The 22717-nt window shown below is 35.8% G+C and overlaps 1 protein-coding gene and 1 long non-coding RNA gene across 21 annotated transcripts in view; one reads left to right on the top strand and one right to left on the bottom strand.

Annotated features, from left to right (window-relative positions):
- KCNH7 (potassium voltage-gated channel subfamily H member 7) overlaps positions 1–9832 on the bottom strand; it is a 209223-nt gene extending 199391 nt beyond the window's left edge. The window contains exons 1-2 of the mRNA XM_042822631.1: positions 9713–9832; positions 7609–7839 (exon numbers count right to left, since the gene is read on the bottom strand). Of these exons, the coding sequence (XP_042678565.1) occupies positions 7609–7839; positions 9713–9788 (307 nt within the window). The 5' untranslated portion in view covers positions 9789–9832. The remainder of the gene's footprint in view (positions 1–7608; positions 7840–9712) is intronic.
- LOC122162355 overlaps positions 1–22717 on the top strand; it is a 310769-nt gene that overhangs the window by 98709 nt on the left and 189343 nt on the right. For all 20 annotated transcript variants that reach the window (XR_006169512.1, XR_006169508.1, XR_006169506.1 and 17 more), the window contains exons 2-3: positions 8124–8204; positions 9034–9221. This is a non-coding gene — a long non-coding RNA (uncharacterized LOC122162355). The remainder of the gene's footprint in view (positions 1–8123; positions 8205–9033; positions 9222–22717) is intronic.

The following is a 22717-nucleotide window of genomic DNA, read 5'->3' as shown; positions in this document are numbered from 1 at the left end:
TTCAGAGCAGAAATTTGAATGAGGTCACGGCAAAATGGAAAAGATTTTTATTCACTATGTGATACGAAGGGGGAACAAGGATGGGAAAGCAAGAACTTTCAGTAGGGAGGGAAGTACTGAAGGCAGATCTGATTTCTGGCCTAAGATTTCTTCTTGTCAGTTCTACTCAACTTTGAGTGATGATACAGTTAATAAAGTTGACATTTAAATACCATCTTTAGGTTTTCATGGTATGACGGCCCTTCTTTGATGACGATGAAGCTGGAATATTTTCTTTCTCTAGAAAACACTTCAGCGTGATCATAGAAAGTATTAACAAAGTAGGCATAATTAAATCTGTAGCTAGAATCTGGTTAATGAAACAGAAAATGGCAACAGAATCTCCCCTATATAATGTTTATTTTGACATTTTTTTATTGCATTTCTGTATCCTTTTTGGTGATATTTACTGATAAGATTTCATTGTGATTGCACAATGAAAGAAATTAAGAAAATCAAAAATGAAAATGCCACGTTATATCAGGGGGTCATTCCTAGGGAGCTCAAATTAGGGTATCTGTGTAAATAGCAGAGGTCAAAAATCACTTAGTGACTAACTATGGCTAGAATTCTGCTTTCCAAATGACCTTTTAATTAAATTTCCAAAAGATTATTCAAACACATGTGCTATTTTCTTTTTAAAAATACCACAGTACACTAGAGTAAAAAATTCAAGATGTACGAAATTATAGCACGAATAGTTCTCACTTCAGAGGTGTGGACTTTCAGCTACATAAACTACGAAAGCAGATGTAACTGTAGATCCCCACTGCCACTATCATGCATTTGCTTTACTTAGATCTAGATTCACAGCTATGCTTCTAGTCATTTTTGAGATATGAGTTAGCAGTTTCCACAGTCAGCTTAGTCTTGTTAATGTGAATCCTATGGTGCTTGATTGAACTTTTTCATACTGATTTGGGAATCTAGGAAGAGCATGGAATACCTAGCATGTAAACTGAGACAAATATGTTTGGAACGCTTTAAAACAGGACCTGAAATCACTAAGATAAGATCTAATCCGCACCACTGTTGTCTTTCCATTGCATGAAACCAGAGAGAACAGCAACGGTGTCATCATCAGTACTATTCAAAGTGCAATGTTCTGAAGTTTGTGCAATACCAAGTATGCGTAAGGCTGCTATTGGAGAAACAGTTGCTCTGGTGATATGTGAGCCATTTTGGTGGAGAAGATGAATCAATCAGTAACACAAATCAGGAGTATGGAAAAACTCTCTTATTAGAACGTAACATTAGAAAGGACACAAATAGAAGATGGAAACAGAGCACAATATAGTTATGTGAAACTGCATAAAAACAAAAAAGAAAACATCAGACTAGTAACACTTCTTGTCTCATAACCCAAAACAAAAATGGCTTTCACTAAAACTAAAAGAAGCACATTGAAAACAGATAAAAACCTTGTTAGGCAATGCCTAATTAAAAGATTAAACTTGTCTTCATAGAATTTTATCATTTTAAAATGTCTTAGAAAAACTTTAATTTTGAATATGTGTAAAATAACATCTCCTTCTATTGCTATTTGACTCTAAAATGTGATACCTTCCTTGAATGTTTTCTTAAATCAGTAATCACTGATTCCTTCTAGCTTAAGCAAGGGAAATTTCTGTCCCTTCAATAGTATAAGTTGACCCACTGACTTTCTGAATCCTGTTGTAACCCTGTACTATGGATGTCCAGAAGAGTTTCCCCTGGTTACTGTATTGAAGTGAACTCCTGATCAACTAGCTTGTAGGTTTTCAGTGTGTTGTAGAAGAACATAGAACTGTCAGATTTTTCTAAATTCCATGTGTTTTTTTTTTTGTTTTAAATTAAAGGTTCAGTTGCTGAAATAAAACTAGTTGAATTCTTATTTATTTGTTAAAATTAGATATATCTGATCATACCTACTGAATCTTTAATATTGATATAAAAAGAATAATTTTAAAGATGACTGATTTAATTTAGTTCTTTTCTATTCAGATAATGTCTATCATTAGTAGGAGCACGTGACAACAAAAAAAGAGATTTTCTTAAGCCCCCCTTTCTAAGATAAATTCACCTTAACTTGAGAAGAAAAAAGAAATATAATAGAAAGCCAAGTAATTGAAAAATACGGTTGAAATTTGTCCATAAATAAAACTGCTTAGTATGAATGAAAACTGCTTTATCATAACCATTAGAAATCCCATCAGAAATGCAAATAAGTAGTGACCCACAGTTCTGAGCAGCCACAGGAACCATAACTGAATGGGGATGGGTGAATGCCATACTCTGACCGTTGGAGATCAGCTTGTTGCTCATAGTGCTCCCTGCTGCAAAAAACAGCAGAACTGAATGAGACAGTGAAAAGTTTTGTCTGTTAGGGCAAGTATTAAAACCTGAAGTAGAAACAAACATTACACTGCAGACACAAGAAGAGGGTGTGTATTTCTAACTACACCTTCAGTAATACTCTGTATTTATTAAAAAAATATTTATTTTTAAGAACATGTGGACAAAGCTTGCAGTAAGGCAAGTTTTTTGGACAGTTTTTTGATGAAGAGGTAAAGCTTTCTTTATCAAAATTCAGTCAGGTACCATTTCTTAAACCAGCAATTCCTGCAGCGGCAGAATTACAGTGTGATTTCATTAATTCACCTATAAAATCAGCTCTGGTTGAGGAATCTACAGTTGTAACTGTACTGTCTGACCGTTGGGTCAGAGCTAATCTAAGGGGTCTTGATATACATGCAGAGGTCTTTCTTTTCAGTTGTAGTTTTAACTGATTGGTAGATTCACAGCATTTATGAAGCACAAAAAGGTGAAGGAGAGCGTTGCTGAAGTCTAGATGATGAACTTCTAAGAGAAGTCCTGATCTTTCTATTTAAGCACACTTAATAAGATTTTCACTTTGTCAGTATATTTATACTTTTTAGGATACATTTTAGCTTCTTATCCTCCAAAAAAAAAAAAAAAAAAAAACAAACAAACAAAAAAACCCCAAAAAACCAAAAAACCCAAACCAAAACAAAAAAAACCCCCAAAACTTAGAAGTCATTAAAAAAGTCACTAAAAAGGTTAGTTTGAAACCTTAACCTTAGTGTGTTTTTATTAAAAATACGTTTTTCTCAAACCAGGTAAGTGGCAAGGTTTGTAAGCATTCAGCAAATAGCAGCTTAATCTAATCTTTGCTCAAAACTACATCCTTCTGTAGTGTTCCTTATCCCTAGAATATCTGATATTTATAGGATAAGCTTAAATGATCTCCTTATTTTCCTTTGACAGCTATTCTTTATACTCTCAATGCTTAGATACAGACCATTGTTGTCTATAAAGCATAGAGAAATAAGAAAAAAAATGTAGTGGGATACAGTCCTTTGATTATCATAAATCCATTCTCAATCCCAAAATAATTACACTTTTTATGTCAAAAGCTTTACAGATCTACCACCTCAAGCAATATCTTACAGCTGTCAAAAATGATTTATGCAATAATGACTTAAAGTCCAAAATGGAGTCCTCAAAGGAAGAGCTGTCAAACATTTTCACTACAAATAATATTATTAAAATAAGAATTGATATTCTGTATAAGCAATATTTTACGTTCAACTATTAAAGAGATCATATAGTTATATAACTTGTGGAAATGAAGTTGCGAAATAGAGAGGAACATAGTGTGCAGCTGCTTTGATATCAGAGTATAATTTTTGAATTAAACAGATGTTAGTGCCTTATGGGCAAGATTAAAAAAAATAATAATCTGTTCCAGAATAATAGTTCTTGAGTATTTATCTTTTATTTTTCATTAAAGGGATATTTACATAAAAAAAAAAAAAAAATCTACTGAGTCTTTAAACCCATGAGTAGTTCCAGTGAGGTCTTGTTGTATAATGACAAACTACGAATTTAAACCCTTAGTTTCAGCATCCATCTGTTCCTATTAACCATTTTTCTCAGTAATCATTAATATTTTTAATAGCTAAGTAATTGTCTACGGTGGCAATACTCCAACATGACAGGAGATTAGGATAACCTGAACAATCTGGATTGCAAAAGTAGACTTATAAAAGGAAAAATGTGTGAGAAGAAATTCAAGAAAAATGTAGGCTATATTAACAACATTATTCTGATAAAAATACTGCAATGGGAACTAGTAAGGCTGTTAGCTGCAAATGTTAAAAACTTCTGAGGATGAGGCATCAGTATGGTTGGGACAGGGCTTGCTGGTTGTGTCAGTAATTCACCATTCCACATTCAGGCTACCTGCACAATTCTGTGAAGCCATCACAAATATTCTTCCCCTCTTCTCTACAATTTCCCCATTTTGCATGTCCCTTGTGAGTAACATATTTCTAAAACTATATTCTTTTTTAACTATTGTCTGCTGTACTTAAAGCAATGTAGATTCAAACAGCCGCCATTTTCTGAAGATCGGCCTGCTGCCAAAATTCTCTCATTCTTCTGCCCCCTTCACACTTCTGTGTGTGACCTGGCCAAAAAATTAAAGCAATGAACAGCAGCATTCAATCTTGCATCATCAAGATGTTTAAAACTCAAAACCTTGCATTTTTTTTTTCATCTTGGAGGCTGTAGACAGTAGAGAATGTTAGAATCCTAACTCCTCATATGTATGAAATATTTTGCTTGTAAAAGAAGTTCCTTTTAAGTTGAAGTTTAAAGCTGAATCATTTTAAAACAATATTAGGTGGTATTTAGAAACTTAAAAGGAAAATAATTAGTTATATAATGATTCTCTTTTTGATCTCTGCTTGGTGGACTTCTAATGACAGTAATTTTGAAAGTGAGAGGATATATGATCCTACTCGTATTTGAAATACTAAAAAAAATGTTGCAAGCACTAAAATTTTAATATAATCAGCTGCTATACAAATGAAATGATGGTGTGGTGGGAAATAAGCTTTTATTTGCATTTGCATGTTTATTGAGGACTTTATAATAAAGCCTTCAGACACATCAGTAGTTACCACCTTAAGGCACTTGATACCTTCATAAGCTGTCTTTCTCATCTGTATGCTTAAGTATTATGTTAAGTACTGCGCAATGGATATCTATGAAATATATCTGCACGTAATGCCAAATCAAACTTTCAAGCAGCAGGCAGTTCATTGAAGGAACTTGGGTTATTTATGTTGAAAAAGTTACATGTCTAACTGTGCTGGTATTGAGCTCTTAAAATATTTTCATATTAGCTCACACTACACAATGGAAAATAAGCAACAAACCAGGCACTAAACTCTCAAATGTTTAGCAATTTTCTTAAATTCATTCTGCTTCAGAACCCAGAGAAAGTCGTTATTAGTTGTCATTGCTCTGTGTGTTTTTCTGTATAAAACACATTTCCAAATTTTAGATGAAAAGCAAAGTATATATTTTTGGTAATTTATAATAGCTATAGAGTATGCTTACCAAAATATATTATATCCATCACACAAGCAACTTAAATTTCTTAATACCACATAAGCTTCAGAACTTTTTCTCACATTTTCTACAGAGATTGAACATTATGTGTACCAAACAGAAAATTCTATATATACAAATGATCAAGCTGTCAGGGAGTTATGAATTTGAGTGCCAGACCTATCTTGTATCTTGTCAATTTTTAACTCTAATCAGTGACTCAATATTTTAAATGAAATTTAATTGTTCAAAAATTGTCGGTATTCATTTAAATTTAGCACAGCATATAGTGCACAATAAATGAATTTCACATTTTGACCAGTAAATTTTTAAAGAATGTGTCTAGAAATATTATCCATAGCTTTTTGAAAATACCTAGCCTTTGAACATATGGTTATTTAAATCCTTCAGTTTAAGGAAACTTTTCACAGAAGTGAAGTTATTGAAAACTCTTGTGCATGAAATTGTTTACAGTGAATAATCCATTTATAATGTACTTCAAAACTCAAAAATATTTACAAAGAGTACGGCAATTTTTGTGGACAGTTTTGCTTTGATTTGCCTCAAATAGATTATAGTGTGTTGTATGATGCCAAGACTCATCACATGTAGAAAAACACATATTAAGGTTAACCACTGGATAAACAGTACTTTAGTTAAGCACTTCCATATCCCTCAGTATTTTGGAAATCTGAAGCGCTATTAAACAACCAGATCTCAAAACAATGCTCCAGGCTTGTGGCTGTGAAAGTTAGCAATGACATTCTCCTTTTGCAATATTATTTTTAACACATGCCAAGTTAACATAAACACAGGCTAGAAGTGTACAGACACACAGTGTCATATCTCTTGATAAATCTATGTTCAAGGCACAACTACAACAATCAATCTTGAGAAAAATCTACTACAGACCACCTAAGCAGATTTAAGAATAAAGGACTCTATTACGAATATTTTAAGAAGAACATTAAATATTGGTAGTGTGGGCAGAGTGAGTGCCCTGAGTCCTATCTGAATTATACCTGCCCAAGCTAAAAATAATATTACGACTCTCCGAGATAACAACAGAATTACTAAGAACATGGTATAACTCTGTGACTTTAAAATATGAGAACATCCTTTGCATGTGATTCTAAAATTGATGCAAACAAAACACTGGCATTTCTCCAGAACTAATTTAAGCTCAGCATTTGAATATAAATTTCCTTTTCCTTCTCTCAAGAGCATATGCAGAGCAAGAGACAGAGTAAGATACACCACACATTCATTATTTGGATTTGTTTGAAGGACGAATGTTTCTGTAAATAACACTGGATAATGAGAAATAGAAAAAAGAGCCTAAACATAACTATTAGGTATCGTAGTTAGTTTTCATGGGTGTGCATTTTTTGGTCAGCAAATACAGTCATGTATTCATTTCATGCTCTTTTACTAGGTAGAAAGCATCAGCCAGGCATATTTAGCCACTCTTCCTTATATCAGCAATATTGTTAACAGATACTGTATCTCCACCAAAAACCAGGAACACTTCCTGTAGTTTAACCATTCACATTTTTCTTACTGCACCAACATAATTCTAGGACAACTTCTGGGTTCAAATATAGATACTCCAAATTCACAGTATTTCATCTCTTGAAAGGACATCTCTTTTTCTTTATAAGCTGATACTTTCTACATTATAGGTCAATTTTTTTTTGCTACTTTCAAGCCAGATGTGTTTTTCCAAGTAAAATACTGCATTCAAATCATGCAGTTGCATTGTGTGAGGCTGGCAGAATTAAGACCTGAAACTCATATGTCATTTTTATTTTCTATGATCTCAAATAGTTCATAAAAATTAACAGTCACAGGATTCCTGCTTCCTGTATCTTTGCACTGTTGTAGGGTTGTTTACTATAGGAAATTCACACCAAATTTAAACCTAGAAAACTTTTGTTCAGCAGTCGCAGATGCAGTGCTAACCTCATTCAACTGTTACTGTCAGAATACACTGATATACTCTGTGCACCCACTATCAAGGAAAATTCCCTTAATACTATGCTGAAGTGTACTTCACTGGACTTCAAAGGAATTATACCACTACTCCAGGGAAAGGTTTGGCCAGCAGACCAGACATGATTTTACCACATAACGAAATACACAAGTCTTGACAATAAAAACAGACTTTACCATCTTTGTGATAGTAGGTGACTTCCACTTTCCTCTCCTCTGACCCCAGCAGTGCTTGAGCAATTTGAGCAATATGATGTCTTTTGGTCTCTGGTCCATGAAGAAAATCACAGGTGCAAGGTTTCTGCATGACATCTGGCCTGGAGAACCCAGTCATCTCACAGAACCCATCATTGCAGTAGATGATAGCACAATTCTGCACTCTAGCATTAGCAATGATGAATTTTTTATCTGCAATAAAAGAAAGTGATGCATTTTTTAGTACTCTTTCAACTTTTCATAAAGTGTTGATTGCACGGATGGATGCTAAACAACCACTCTTTTCACTGGGATGCCTGAAATGCAGTGATTTTTCAGTCATTTTATGTATTTAATTTGATCCACACGTTTTAAAGCAACTTCAATAAATTTAGAGTACGTTAAAAGTGAAGATAGTTGTATTTTAAGGAAATAAAACCAGTCTGTGTGATTTTTCTCACAAAACTTCTCAACTTCAATTTTCTTTTCCTTTGTAGCTACAGTGAAACTTTGACGATGAGGAGGAAAGTGATGAACACGGTCCTGTCAGCCATGACTCCAGAGAAAGTCATTAAAAAGTTAGTATTTTTCTTTTTTTTGGCGGGTGAAGGGGATAGCTGTGCATAAGAAGGGAGGGAGTTCTACACAATTGTGGAACCTCCTGTGAAAAAGAACAACCAGCTGAGTCTATTAATTAGGGATTTTAATTGAGTTGAGTTTATAGTCATTCTTTTAGCAAAGCTATCTGGAAAAGAACGTGATAAATTTTTGTTTTCTGTTTGTGTTTTAAAGTTATACCTATAAAAGAAAATATTCCTTAGCAAGAACATGAAATTGAAGGCACATCAAGGCAAATCAAAGGTTGTGGCATTTGAAACATTTTTTCACAGTCCACTGAAGCTCTGTGCCTTAGTCCAGCACACTTTTTTAAAGGCTCACCTGGGAGAAAAGTTCAAAAGTTGTCATTTGACAGTTATTACATTTGTCATCGTTTACCACTATAACACACTACTCCTATTTTAATTATAAATGTACTGCTTTGATACATTTATTGTCAGTAATAGTTCCCTCTCTTTAGAAGGGACATGATACCAAGGTAGCAGTTGTTTATATTCAACATACATACTCTACAACATAAAAACTACTCAAGCAGCAACATTAACTTAGCATTTGGTTAAATTAGTACTACAAAGACTGTCTCTATTTTATTCTCAAATAAAATAAATATTGAATTGCTAATGTGTGTCTAAGTATAAGGAAGTACAGAAGCTAGAGTTAGCAGTAAGGGTTTGCAGTAGACTGATACTAACAATATGCTAAATATTTAAATAAATGTACATATATAAAACTACTGCTTCTAAATGAAATTCATTTTAAGCATCAAGTGTTCCTTCTTACTGTTAACAGTAAACCAGAGTTCCAGCCAGGAAAACCACTTCAGCTTCAGCCTCCTTGACAGGTAGCAAACCGCTGCATTGGAAAAGATCTCAGAGACTCCCTGAGGATGCATTTGCACTGGTCTGATGGATATTTCAGGCTTCCATAAACAAAGCAAATATTTGACAGCTATATTAAAATGCAGTCATGACGATAAGGTAAGAATATTTTCCATTTAATATCTCCTTTGCATATTATTTGTTTCCTCTTAATCAAAGTCTGCTTGTTCTGCTGTGTTTTGAAAAGACACTGATAATTATTATTAATAATAAAATCAATAAATCTAACCAATTTTCCCAAGATTGTATAGACAAGCAAGATTGTAAACTTTGCGTTACAGCCATCTTTCTAGTTGAGAAAAAAGGTAAGATAGAACTTCTGTAGTTATACAGTATAAATGCAATCAAAAATAAAAACTGTTAATAAAAATGGAAGGAAAAAAACAAACAAACAACAAAACAACACAATAATTCAAGTCAGTAATCTGCATTCTAGATCTAAAGCAGCGTTACTCCTGCAAGGGATCCCCTCCTCACCTCTGGGATTTTCTTTCCAAGTAACAAACTTAAAATAGTCTGGAGCTGCTGTCCATTTAGTCACAAGCAGAATCAAACTACTGTAGCAAAATAGATAGAAAGAGAGAACTTACTTTGCCCTTCAAATTTTCGTATGATTGTACCCAAAAATGTATTTTGTGGTGCCACATGGCCTCTGCGAACAGGCATGTTTGTACAGATCTTCGGCTTTCTGTGCACGAGGACTTCTCCAAGGATCTCCTACTCGGTTCCAGCTCTGAGCACCGAGCCAGCTACCCTTTGTGAGAAACCATCGTCCTCTGGAGCTCGGAAATCTCTTCCCATTAGCACCACTTCTAGACACACGCTTTTCCTATCGGAGTCAGATCCATCCCCCAGTTCTTTCTTTTTCTTTCTTTCTTTCCTTCCTTTCTTTCTTATTTTTTTCCCGGCGGACCGTGGACGCTATTGTCTGGGGCGGGTAGGGGTGGGGTAAAGCAGGAGGAGGTGGGGGAAAGATTACGAGGGTAATCGATCTCTAGCACCAAACATCGCCAATTTTCCAAAGCAAATGGCTGTGACCCGGCAGTTTCCGACGCTGTAGCAATGGTTAGAGGGCTGGAAGACTAATGTTGCTCCGCTGCCAGAGGGAGTGACGTTCCCCCCCTCCGGGTTTCACCACGGCGCGCAGCAGCTCGGATTACTCAAGCGTGGCTTAGCGAGAGCCAGCCAATAAATCTCTTCCAAACTCCGCGACAAACAGCGGCATCGGGAGAGAGCTACACCCGGCCCCGCCGCGACGTGCCGCCTCCCCCGCCGCCGCTGCAGGGGGAGCGAGGACCTGGGGCGGGGGGGGGCCCCGCTGCCTCCTCTGGCCCCAGCGGCTCCGCCCGGCCCCACCGCCCTTCTCTGGGCTCCCCAACGTCTGCACGCCCCGTCTGCGGGTGGGGGCGCTACTGGGGATCAATATGCAGAAAAGGGACCACCGAGGCCCTCGAGATCTGTTCCCGTCTTAATGAAAAGGCTCGTCCTTTCCTCCTGCAACGTGACCCGGGGGAGGTTTTCCCCACGCCCCCATCTTGGCGAGGAAGGGGGAACTCTTGCTGCCGGGGGCCGGGCCGCTGCCGTTGCCTCTAAGGCGCACCCCGCCCGCCGGCCCTGGGCGCCACTGTTAGAGGGCCGAGGCCGGGGGTCGGACCCGGGACGGGCGCTGTCCGTGGTCCTGAAACCGCCCGGCCGAAGATCGTGGAGGCGCCGCTGCCCGCAACTCCCCCCGCGACTCCCCTCCTCGCCCTCTCGGGTTCTGCCACCCCGCGCAGGAAGCTCACCAGGGAAGCGACTGTTATTTTAAGCTGTCATTAGGGCTCCCCACACTACCCAGCAGGCAGAACGGTATGTGTTCAGCACGGTGAGGTGATATGAGGAGAGAGCTGAGAGCAGCCATGCGGTGCTGGAAAGGCATCTTCAGGGCAGCAACGGATTCTTAATAAACTCACATGGAAAAAATAGCGGGGCACCTGCTCCCTTTTCTTTGTAATACGGAGCACAGGATATTGAGCCGGCAAACCACCGCCTCCCACCTGTTCTCCTACAGCATAAACAGGTGTTTCCTTATTCCCGTGGGTTTTTCTCAGGTGTTGCCTTTGTTTCACTGTTGGCGCGTCTTCCTCTGTATCTGTCAGGGGGGGATGCAGTCTGTTGAGTATGTGGACATATTTCTTAACTAATTTCATTTAATCTCAGTGGAATCATTCTGGATTTACACAACTGTAAATAATGTCTGAAAATAGCGCCTGTATGTACATAAATTGTCTTTAGAAGGCTGCATAGTAATTTACTGTATACTAATTATAAAGCCTCAGCTCCATTAAGTGGTGTGTAATCATGTACATAATCAATCATAGGAAGTGGGTGTTGCTCACTTACAGATGCAAATATTTTAATCCGTATATTCAGATATATAAATCAAAGGAATAACAACTATATGTATTGTTTGTAATAATAATATTTAAAGAAGTGTAACATTTTTACAACTTTCTGATCAATGCTGGAGAATGAAATTCTGAGAGAATTTTTACTTGATTTTAACATAGTGAAACGTGTATGAGGATGCAGGTTGATTTTTTTTAATCTTTCTGCTGTTTATCTTGACACCCACGCATTGCTCTGAAAATGTATTGAAGTTCCCAATAACAGCAGCAGAACTAGTGTACCTAAAGAGAGAGGAGCATACTTATTTTCATACTTGACATAATAACTAACATCTAGTCAAATCTTAAATGCCATCATTCTGATTTTTGTGTAAAGAAATGGTACCATTGTTTCTAAAACAGCAATAGAAAATAAACACAATAAAATTGTGACCTGTAGAAAACAACAAATGTGTACTTCCAGTAGTTAACAGTTTGTAGCAAACTATGTCAACTGAGGAAACCCTGTAGGTCAGTTGAGTCCGGAGTCCTTCAGGTGCTTGGCTGGCAATAAATAAATAAATAAATAAATACATAAATTCAGTAATTCAGACCTCACAGAAGCCCCATCTAAGATAACCCCAGTCAAAACAAGATAACTGCTGCTCAAAGATAAGATCTGAAATGTACTTTTTGATAGGGAATGAATTCACAAGAATGATGGGATATAATATCTACATGAGCAATAGGTGGCATCAAAAAATCTGTCAGCACCATGATTTATACCCCTACAGTCCTGTGGATGCTCTGTTGCTCTTGGAGTTTTTAATAGTTATTTTGCATAAAGCTTTACAATTTTCTGTAGTAAGCCAACAGTGAGAGAAGTGCAAGATGAAAATATCTTAAACTAGGCAATTTACTAATAGAGAGTAAAGTGATCATTTGAGAGAATTTACATTTGATTGGGAAATGTATGCATATAAGTGAAAATTTTGAATTCATCATAAATATGCCTCTCAACTGTGATAAAAGAAGAGGAGAATGCCACAGGGATCTTTGTTTTATCTCTGAAGTTGCGCAACTGCTAGCTCTGCAAGAGAGCAAAATACCGAGGGAGGGTGTCTCCTGAGCTAAGCTGTATCCAACATGAGTGTTTCTTTGTCCTCTGCCCCTCATGGCACTGCCCTAGCCACAGCCCAGCCGTGGCTCCCCAGTGAATACCACTGTTCCACAGCAAAACTGTATATGGCATTTATTGGACTCTATTGAAACAGAGATTTCAATGGTTTTGCTGACATTTTAACTACTTTCCTTTCAAGTTCCTTTGGAGAATTTACAGAGGTTTATCTCTGTAGATGTGCTATTGACCTATTTTGACATTTTAGCATTTAGCAATTAAACCTTTTATCTTGAGGAGAGGATAGCTCTGGGGAAATATCTCTGATCATATTTCCCATCAATTTGGTGAAAAAAAACCACCAAAAAATAAGTCATTCAGTTTCAGTTCGGTATTCTTATCATCCTTATCTATGCTTTTAACTCTTTGCTGCTCCAAGAGGCTCTCTAAGAGAAATGTTCTTTTCCAGCATAAATTATCTTTCTCTGTGTTCTGTTCTTTCTGTTTTATTGTTCTCCTGATTCTACAGCTTGCCCTCTTATAGACAGAAGTTTATTAGTGCAATCCCATTTGAATAAATACATCATATATATATACTACTAAGTCATGATAGTTCTTTTGTTTTTGTGTTTTTTGTTGTTGTTGTTTTTGCTTGTGGATGTTTTTCCATTTTTCCAGCTAGCAAACTAGCATGAGATAACTGTGTTGCTTTGACACCAACATATCATGTGTGAACTGTCATTTATTCATCCATCTGTGCCTCCAATTTTAAATAAGGCTGGGAATGTCTTCAGGGCTGTTGAATGAAATATTGAAACTTTATCTCAGTTCCATTTTGTACTAAGATGGCCTTTGTGATTCCTTGACTGATTTATGTTTCCTGATCAACACCTTGTGTTTTTTTTCTCTCTCTTTCTTCCTTATCTTTTTTTTTTTTTTTTTATTTAATGCTGTCTTTCTAAAATTTCAAGTTATAGCATTAGATTTTGTTTTAATTCCTCACAACAATAGTTATAATCAATTATATGATGACTGGCTAGGATTTAGGCACAGACAAAGTATGCAGTTACCTGGGGCAAGGGGCTGCCATATTACCTCTGTTGGAGAAGATAAATACAGTTGTTTGGACATAATGAGCAGCCAAACAGCAAATCTTTGCTGATGCTATTGAGATTATAGGGTGCATGTGGTGACAGTTGCAGCTGCCATAATTGGCTCCTTCTAAAAGCAACTTGTCTTTATTTACACTGTGGTGATACCCCTGGATAAGTATATATTACACCCACATAGCCTACATAACTGTCTAAATTGCAAAATGGAAATACTTCATTATTAATATTATTGCAAAATTCACTTTGAAATAGGTCTGATTATTTTATCTCGTGGTGTTGTTTTTTTTTTTTTTGTTTGTTTTGTTTTGTTTTGTTTTGTTTTGTTTGTTTTTCCATTTTGTTGCTCTGAAAGAAAAAGCTTCTATTTCTGACAAGGCTGCAGAAATGTAATTTATTATTCTATTTGGCCTTAAGGTTTACTTCTTCAATGTGTCTGCATTTAGATCTCATTAGTATTCAAGTTTTCAGCTGTCTCAATGAGAGGAAGGATATCAAGTTTTTAGTATCACAAAGGGACAAAACAAGTGTCCACAGAGTATTATGCTCTAAAAAGTGATTACGAATTTCTTATTAATTTTGCAGCTAGCTGAATTCCTCAGTAACCATAGACATGTATATTACACTTATTTTGGATTTTGTATAATATATTTTTATATAATTCTCTCTTATGAGCTGCAACTCGATGAAAACAATGTGAATAACAAGTGCAAAACTTAGAACCGTAGAACCTCTGTGAGCTGAATCTTCTAGGTTAATGAAGGTAAGATAACATAATGTGGCAAGAAAGTAAAAAAAGAGGTATCAACTTTTTCTGGAAGGATTCATAAAAAGTTAAGTTTGTTATTCTAAAGTATACACTGTTCTTATTACATACTGTGTTAGAATGCCTAGGGATTCATAACCTCATGCCTTAGGATTGCTCCGGAACTAGTACGTATAAGTCATGAAAACAGAATTACAAAAAGCATCAATATATCCATCTACTCTATGTCCTGCCAGTGGATTTTTCCCTTCAGTATATTTGCGTTTGTATTATTCATTTAGGATTTAAATTATTCAAGCAATGAGGCTTCCACTTCTTCCTCTGAGAGATTCCTTCAATATCTCTCTGTCTCACCACAGGGTTTCATTCCCACATATTAAGCCACAGTTTTGGTGTGTGCTCTTGCTTTTGGAGTTTACATTATTTAGATGCTCATCTGGTTTTCTGGATTCTTGGCCAATAATGGGTGCCTCAAATTACTCCTTGCTGACCCCCTCTGGCCAATTAAGAGTGACAGAAATGACCCCAACATGTTCTGTGCCTCTCAAGGATTTTCTAGCTAGATCATAGTGCTATGCTCATGATTCTGGGAGCTGTCATTCCAGAAAGAACATTGTTAATAACTAGACAAGATATTAAACATTTATTAATTTATTATTATTATTATTATTATTAACTTTTATTAATTTATTTTTCCCCTCATGCAATATATAGAGAAATATTAGTGTGAGCCTGTTTCATATATCTGTGAATAATAATTCCTTACCAAGGGAAATGTACTTGAAGATAAAACATACATTTCCTGTAATCTGTCTTCCATCATAATATGGGCATAATATTTTAGAATAATGGCTCATGTAAGGACTATCAGAACCGGATTACCTATCTTAATAAGCAGTGTATACCTAATAAAAATGGAGTGAAGTGGGAAAAAAAAAATCTGATACGTATGTATTCATTGCTAGAGCACGAAAAAGGTAAATTCTTGCTTGTAAGTTATTCATTTAACTCAATCTATCTATTTCTTAAATGACTTATTTGTATGCAAATTCCCACTTCCTTATCTATTGTGTATTCACAAATTGAGTGATAGAACTATCATCTGTTACATGAATTTGCTTCCTTTTCTTACCTCAGATTCTCCGTTGGGTAAACTTTGCAGTTTGGATATCATTTATGTCTGCACATTCTGTGTTTTTGTTTGTTTGTTTGTTTGTTGTTTTTGTTTTTTTTTTTAATGAAGAGTAATGAAATAGTGCACCTTATACTTGGAGCAGGTTTAAGGTGATTCCTGGCTGCCCATCTAATGCCTGTGAAAAGTACAAGAGTTGTGTAGATCTTCCTGAGGTTGTGAGTTTTATGGTTTTGCTGAAATTTCTCCCACTTTAGTTGCAGCAGGCATCCAAGGTTTGTGTCCTCAGAGAAAACCAATAGATGAGCTCACCTGAGCTATGATCTTTAGGGTGTGTAGGTCTAGTACATTCTGTGCGTGCAGTATTTCCTTTCACAGAGAATTTCAAACTATTCAATTTCTAAGCAATCATAAACAAAAATGTACATTATCAAAGTTGTTCACAGAATTCTCACTCTTCCCAATCAGCTCTGTAAAAATGGTAGCTCTCTAACAGTGGAGTTAACTTCAAAGAGGTCACAAGGTCACTTTTATTTCTCAGCTTTTTTTTCCCAGTATTGGACCATAGCAGCTGAATTTCTGATGGAAATTGTAGTATTTCCATATGCTGCTAGCTTAGCAAACAGTATGGTAGCCACAGCTCCTATTTTTCTTTCCTTTGCCCTGCAGCAACTGGCAGTGAAGCATTGCTAGACAGCTGAAGGGACAACAGCTGTTCTGAAAGAGTTTGGTTCACATTAGAGATTTTTCTTGAGAGTGACCAAGAGGTAGGGAGACTCCTTTGGACAATATCAGACTGGATGTGTTTTCAATCAGTAACCACACATAAATTTCTTCCTATCAAGGGTTCATTTTAAAATCAATAAAACACAGTTTTGAAGGATATAAAGTGGTCCCATTTGGGCATCATTGTCTTGGCAGTACAAATTATCCTAGCAGAATTTTATTCTAATAGATAAATATGGATTTTGTTTTGCTTCCCTTCCTTGTGCTTATCTGTTGTAATTTAGGATAGATTTCATACCCTTCAACCAAGAACTCCTTGTCCCACGTTTCCCATCAATTTCAACTTTTTGACTTCCTACCTACCTCTTATCTGCTGGTTATAATTATTTACTTCTGTATTTCAACCTCATAGAAAGAAGGAGAGAAAGAACAAGTAGAAGGAAATATAAATGGGCCAAAAAAAAAAAAAAAAAAAAAAGCAACAGAAATTGAGTTTGCTAAGAAAAGAGGGGCAGAGAGACAGCTTCATAATCCAGAATCAGAGAATACAAGAGAAGACACTGAGACAGGCCAAAAATTGTAACATGGTAAACTTTGGTAGCCAAAAGTAAGTATTAATTCAAACAATTTCAGGCAAATATGAAAATTCACTTTAATCAACTCAAACAATAATTTCAAATGCTTAGTCCATCTCGAGTGTTTCTCAAGCATGTTTATCCTACTACTCCTAAGAATGGTTGTCTGACCCAAAGGCCTTATGGGCTTTAAACAGAGCTGTGATTGTAAAAATTTTGGATATTGTATTCCAGAACTCAGCATAATAAAACATTCTTATTCCACTCAGAAGTAAAAGAATTAAAAACTTTTCTGAGACTTTATCTTTACTAATATCTCTATACTGGCTTGATGATGATGATTTTTTTCCTCCTAAATATCTAAGTACTTGTAGTAGTACACTGTATTTCTATGTTAATCAGAAATCCCAGACTATGTTTTTTCATTTTTAGTGCTCTAAACCTTCCTTGCTCTTTCTACATACTTTAACATACTTTAACACAGTTAACATACTTTACAGAGTCACTTCATCTAAATAAGATAACTACAGTTTCTACACTGCACTCACTTAGTCATTAGCAATCTTATTATTAGCATATTCTAACAATCAGTTCTCTAGGTGAAGCTTTCTCCACCTGGAATATACACGTATATTTTCTCCATACAATTTTATTTTCCCACATTTGATTTTCAGTATTATTTTCCAAGTAATATTATTTCTCTGTAATTAAGCATAGTCCAGACTCATATGGAATAATAATTTCTGATACTGTAGTAATCAGTACTGTTCAAATAGCTATCAATAGTACTTTGCATACATCCAGTTCATATGTTTCTCTTTCAGTATTTCCATTTTTATTTCATAATATCATAGCATGAGATCACAGACAATTTTATTACAAACAGTAGTGTTTGTCTGATTCATTAGAAGAGACATCCATATCCTGAAACAGCAATTTCTGTCACAATTGTAGTGCACAAGCTGATCTGCTGTCTCTGCAGATAAAATACATGAAATGTAGGCCACATTTTCAAACCCAGGTGCCTGTCTGAAGCCAACAGTTCCAGGATTGTGTTGATGCAGCTGCAAATGAATGGCTACATTTTTCATTAAGAATTGCAATCAATAACCCTACTGAAGCCAATATGAAGTACAGGTACTTGGCAAGTGAGAATTTTACTCATAATCTATGAAGACAGTGAGAGATGACATATTGGTTTTTTTTTTTTTTGAAAGGGTCATTTGCTGTCTAAGATGGATTTTATTACAATAATCTCTCCTGGATTTCTTCTCTCCTCCATTATGTCTATTTCACTGTAATATAATTAAGACATACATTGTCATTCTCCTTCTTCCAGAGTTTCCAGCACTTATCTACCATTCAGTGTAAGGTTTTGGCAGGATGAATAATGAAAGTCAACCTTTCTGCTTATAAGAGTAGTAAAAGCATTTCTACACCCCAAAAATACATTCAGAAATATCAAGTTTTGCTCATGAATTTATCGTACAGATTTCTGTAGTCCTTATTTTGCTATTTTCCAGTTATCATTTATTTTCAAGTTATTTAAGACAGGTGCATATAAGATCACATTATAGATTTGCTATTGCTGGTTATTACAATTTTTACTATTTATTTACCATTTATTTTCACAGTATAACAGCCAACTACTCTGCTTTATTTTAAAGAGATCTTCTATATATCTTATGTCACTCAAAGCAGTCCCTCAGAAGCTCTGGTTTAGTTCTATAATGAACTATTCACAAGGGCTTTGGAAAGGCTAGTTTCATAATTCTTCAAACAATTGTAGAATCATAGGCCTGGGTTGTAAAGGACCTTAATGGTCATCTAGTTTCAACCCTTCTGCAGTGAGCAGGGTTGCCAACCACTGGACCAGGCTGCTCAGAGCCACATCCAGCCTCCAGGGATGGGGCATCCACAGCCTCCTTGGGCAACCTGTTCCAGTGCGTCACCACCCTCTGAGTGAAAAACTTGCTCCTAATATCTAACCTAAATCCCCCCTGTATCAGTTTAAGACCATTCTCCCTTGTCCTATCACTATCCACCCATGTAAACAGACGTTCCCCCTCCTGTTTATACACACCCTTCAAGTACTGGAAGACCACAATGAGGTCTCCCCAGGGCCTTCTCTTCTTCAAGCTAAACAAGCCCTGTTCCATCAACCATTCTTCAAAGGAGAGGTGCTCCAGAACTAAAACAAGATACAAACCCATATGCTATATAATTTATACATGTAGCCATACTGATCTGCATAATTTCAGAACTTCCAGATCCTGGCAAATGCAGGGGCAGATTCACATGTAAAAATTTACTGCTTCTCAAAACATTGGTCTTACAGTCTTTTTTCCTTCAATCCCAAAGGAACTGAAACATGAAAACAAAACTATGAAGTCATAGTCAGTATTGTCAGGATTTTGGCATTTTGATTTTTTCTTTGTAAAACCTGATTTTTTTCCTGTGGAACTCTGACATTTTGGGAAGTGGATATTTGGAATCATAGGGCTCCTTTGAGGGAGAAACTGCCATCAGCTCAAAGAGTAATGATTTCATTGCACTCACTTCTGAAATCTCAAGACTGCTGTGATTTGCTCAGAAGTGAATATCAATTTTCAGACTGTGTCAAGTCCCCGGTCTATATTTGAGGATAATATAAGCCAAATACATCTTCAGTTTGGGCAAATAAAGTCCCATATAGTGGTACAATAGTCCTTGCTCTGCTAGTGATTGCCTGGAAAGGCCATGGAGTCTCCTTCCTCAAAAGTTCTCAAGGCCGGACTGGATCAAAACCTGATCTTGCACCTCATCACTGACGCTGCTTTGAGCTCGAAATTGCACTGAATATTTACTGAAGTCCCCTTACAACTTCATTACTATGTGAAAATATGATGCCATGTTTGATTTTTTCAGATATACTAGGATTTGCTTTGTGACTGTTCAAGAGGTATAAATTCTGCTGCTTGTGCTTTCTGCCTACAGCATCTTCATGCTGACCTCTCATGGCTTCCTGAAGCATGAAGATCTATTTCTACCATTAACTGAAGCTCTTGCACTGTCTATCATCAATGCTATGACTGTAGGTCCTGACTTGAGGTGTTCTATAAGTTTATACGTTATTGATTAACACATTAAAAGGCTGAAATGCATATGTATGCTAGCAAGATACTAGTCTGTGATATCTGAAACCTTTTCAGACTAAATGTTAAATATAACAACACAGTCTTTCGTTGTATGTTTTTAACAACAGCCTAATTTCTCCTGTCCCTCAGAGACCTTCTGTCTCAACACTGCTTTTCTCTAGTGAGAGTTTGATGTTTTACATTGTTATTCATTCACCTGCCATAAAATGTTTTCTGGTCTATATCGCTCTCCTTACACTCAGGCACTAAGTGTCTTTATTTCCTCCACAGCTCCTTTGAGGTAGTATAACACGGGAACTTGCTGATCCTTCTCAGATGTGGAGTATTATAACATCATTGTTTGGTTACCAGATTTCCCTCTTCCTTTTTATTCAGTTTCTCTGTCCTCAGCACTGACATGTTTTCCTTTCCAGTAGTCGTGTGAGCAGGCTAATTTGAATAGCCTCTATAGAGATAATACACAAAGAGTTTGATTTAATTTTGCTTTAATTTTATTATATGAAGTGTAATTTGATCGTGAGTAGTACAATCACAGTGCAAATGGCAAGTGTCAGGTGTATCTTATTGCCTGGAACATTTGAGCCCTCTACTTTTAATTGGCCTTCCTCTGTCTTGCAGTAAAAAAAATTACAATGTTACTGTTAGAGAAAAAAACAATTTAATTCTAGTTCAGTTTCTGTGATAAGAAGTAGAGGTCAGTGCACCAGCCAATGCCCAAAGGAAACGGAAGCATGGACAAATAAACAATAGCAAAGTGTGCACCTCCAAATAAGTTGAATAGACTAAATAGTTATTAGGAAGCAACTTATTCATAACTGTTCTTTTTATGAACCAAAACCAGATTCAGCTTCTTTCATCCAGCACATGAATGTCTCTTTTTTCACTTGCTTTAGACCTACTTAACTTTAGGATTGTGTTTTGTGCATTTTTAATTTTATTTTATTTATTTATTTATTTTGTGAACATTCCACCAAAAAAGAACTCCTGGAACTGAAAATGGAAGAGCAAGACAGAAATTATCAATATTCTGTTTTGTATTAATATTTATAGACTTATAACAGCTGGTGGTTGAATGCACATACTTTCTTCAGCGAATTTCAAATGAGTCAATTAATATCAGTTAGTAGAACGTACCTACTAAGCTAAAAAGTAATAATTTAATTTAAAAAGAAAGATTCTTAATCTAAAAAGAAAGTGGACATCTGTGATTATTAGGAAACTTCATTAATTATGAATCCAAGCACGTATGCAGCATTAAAATCCTCCTGAAATAGTTCACACTTGAGACAGATCATGGGATATGTTAATCTAGTAGTGAAGCCCTGGCTTTAAAACCATCTGTTTTTCCTATGTGAAAAGGCCTAAGGAAGGACAATAGTGTTATAGTAATATATGACAATCACTGCCAAACAGCATGTCTTTTAATATGTCTTTTTAGGCAAAAATAATTATTGCTTCAAATTAAAAGAAATGTACAGCATTTTATGTAATTGGTTTTGTCAAAGATTACATTTTATTTCTTTTTTTGCCTTGGGATCTTTTAAATCTCTAGATAAATAAGAACAAATTTGCAATCAGTTCTTTGTTTAGTGATTAAAGGACATTTTTAACATCTGCTATTTTTAGCACTTACTAGGCAGAGAATTTAGTTTTATCTTCTTTTTTTTACTTTATGGTATTCAACACTTTTCTATTGTCTGTATGTTTTCTATGTAAATCACAGTTGATGAGTTAGATAGGATTCTGATGTGTACTTTTATGATATTATTCAGTGGCAGAAAATTTTTCAAAGACCTAAGGATTTGGTCTTTTTATGTTCTTACTTCCATTAGCTAAATTCTTGTGAGGGTAGTTCAGGAAGAGAAAGAAAAATAATAGGGCTGTTTGTCTTTTTGTTTTGCTTTTGGTTTTGGTTTTTTTTTTCATGAAAGAGGAAAGATGTGTTTTCTTTAGGGAATCTTAAACTATAAAAATCTCTCAGAAACTATCAGATTCCCATAGGTAAATATCCCTCTTCTTACCCACTTTCCCTCTCTTGATATATCAGTCAGATTATAACAAGAACCATTCAACTTTCTCACTACCCTGTACTCATATGGCCTCTTGCAGACTTTTAGTTTTAGATTTTATTTACATCATTTTTTTCTGATTCTTTTTTTCTTAAACAGGATATAAACAGGACAATGTTTATATACATGCATGTATTATATATTACTGTAGACTACTAACAAAATTCTCAGCAAGCATGCTTAAGACAGAATAATACATAAAACATACCAAGCACACAATAGTGTTCCCTGTAAGCTACTGCTTCTTAAACATTTCAATACTGCAAAGCAACAACTTTAAATCTCAGATTACTCTCCCCTTCCTAGTGAATTCTAATTGTCCTACTTATATTCTTTCTTTCTAGATAAGTCTGTGAATTAAGTGTAATTCTATTGAAGTCAATACTGTTGTAAAGAACAGAAGAATTATGGCCATAAAGGCCAAAAATTGTTGCCCAATCCTCTGGCGAAATGTACAGTTTCTTGTTAATTGGGATTAGAGATTAACTGGTTTAACTCAAGGTAATAAAAAGAGACCAAAAATGTTTTTTAGCTTACAGCATTAACAAGACATCTACCGCATATTTCTGACATTTAGCCCAGTTTTTAAAAACTTGCC

The sequence above is a fragment of the Centrocercus urophasianus genome, unplaced genomic scaffold (assembly GCF_019232065.1).
Source record: "Centrocercus urophasianus isolate 14NV4802_14NV808 unplaced genomic scaffold, USGS_Curo_1.0 seq_20, whole genome shotgun sequence".
In the NCBI taxonomy this organism is placed as follows: domain Eukaryota; kingdom Metazoa; phylum Chordata; class Aves; order Galliformes; family Phasianidae; genus Centrocercus; species Centrocercus urophasianus.
This window is presented reverse-complemented; position numbering and strand designations above follow the sequence as displayed.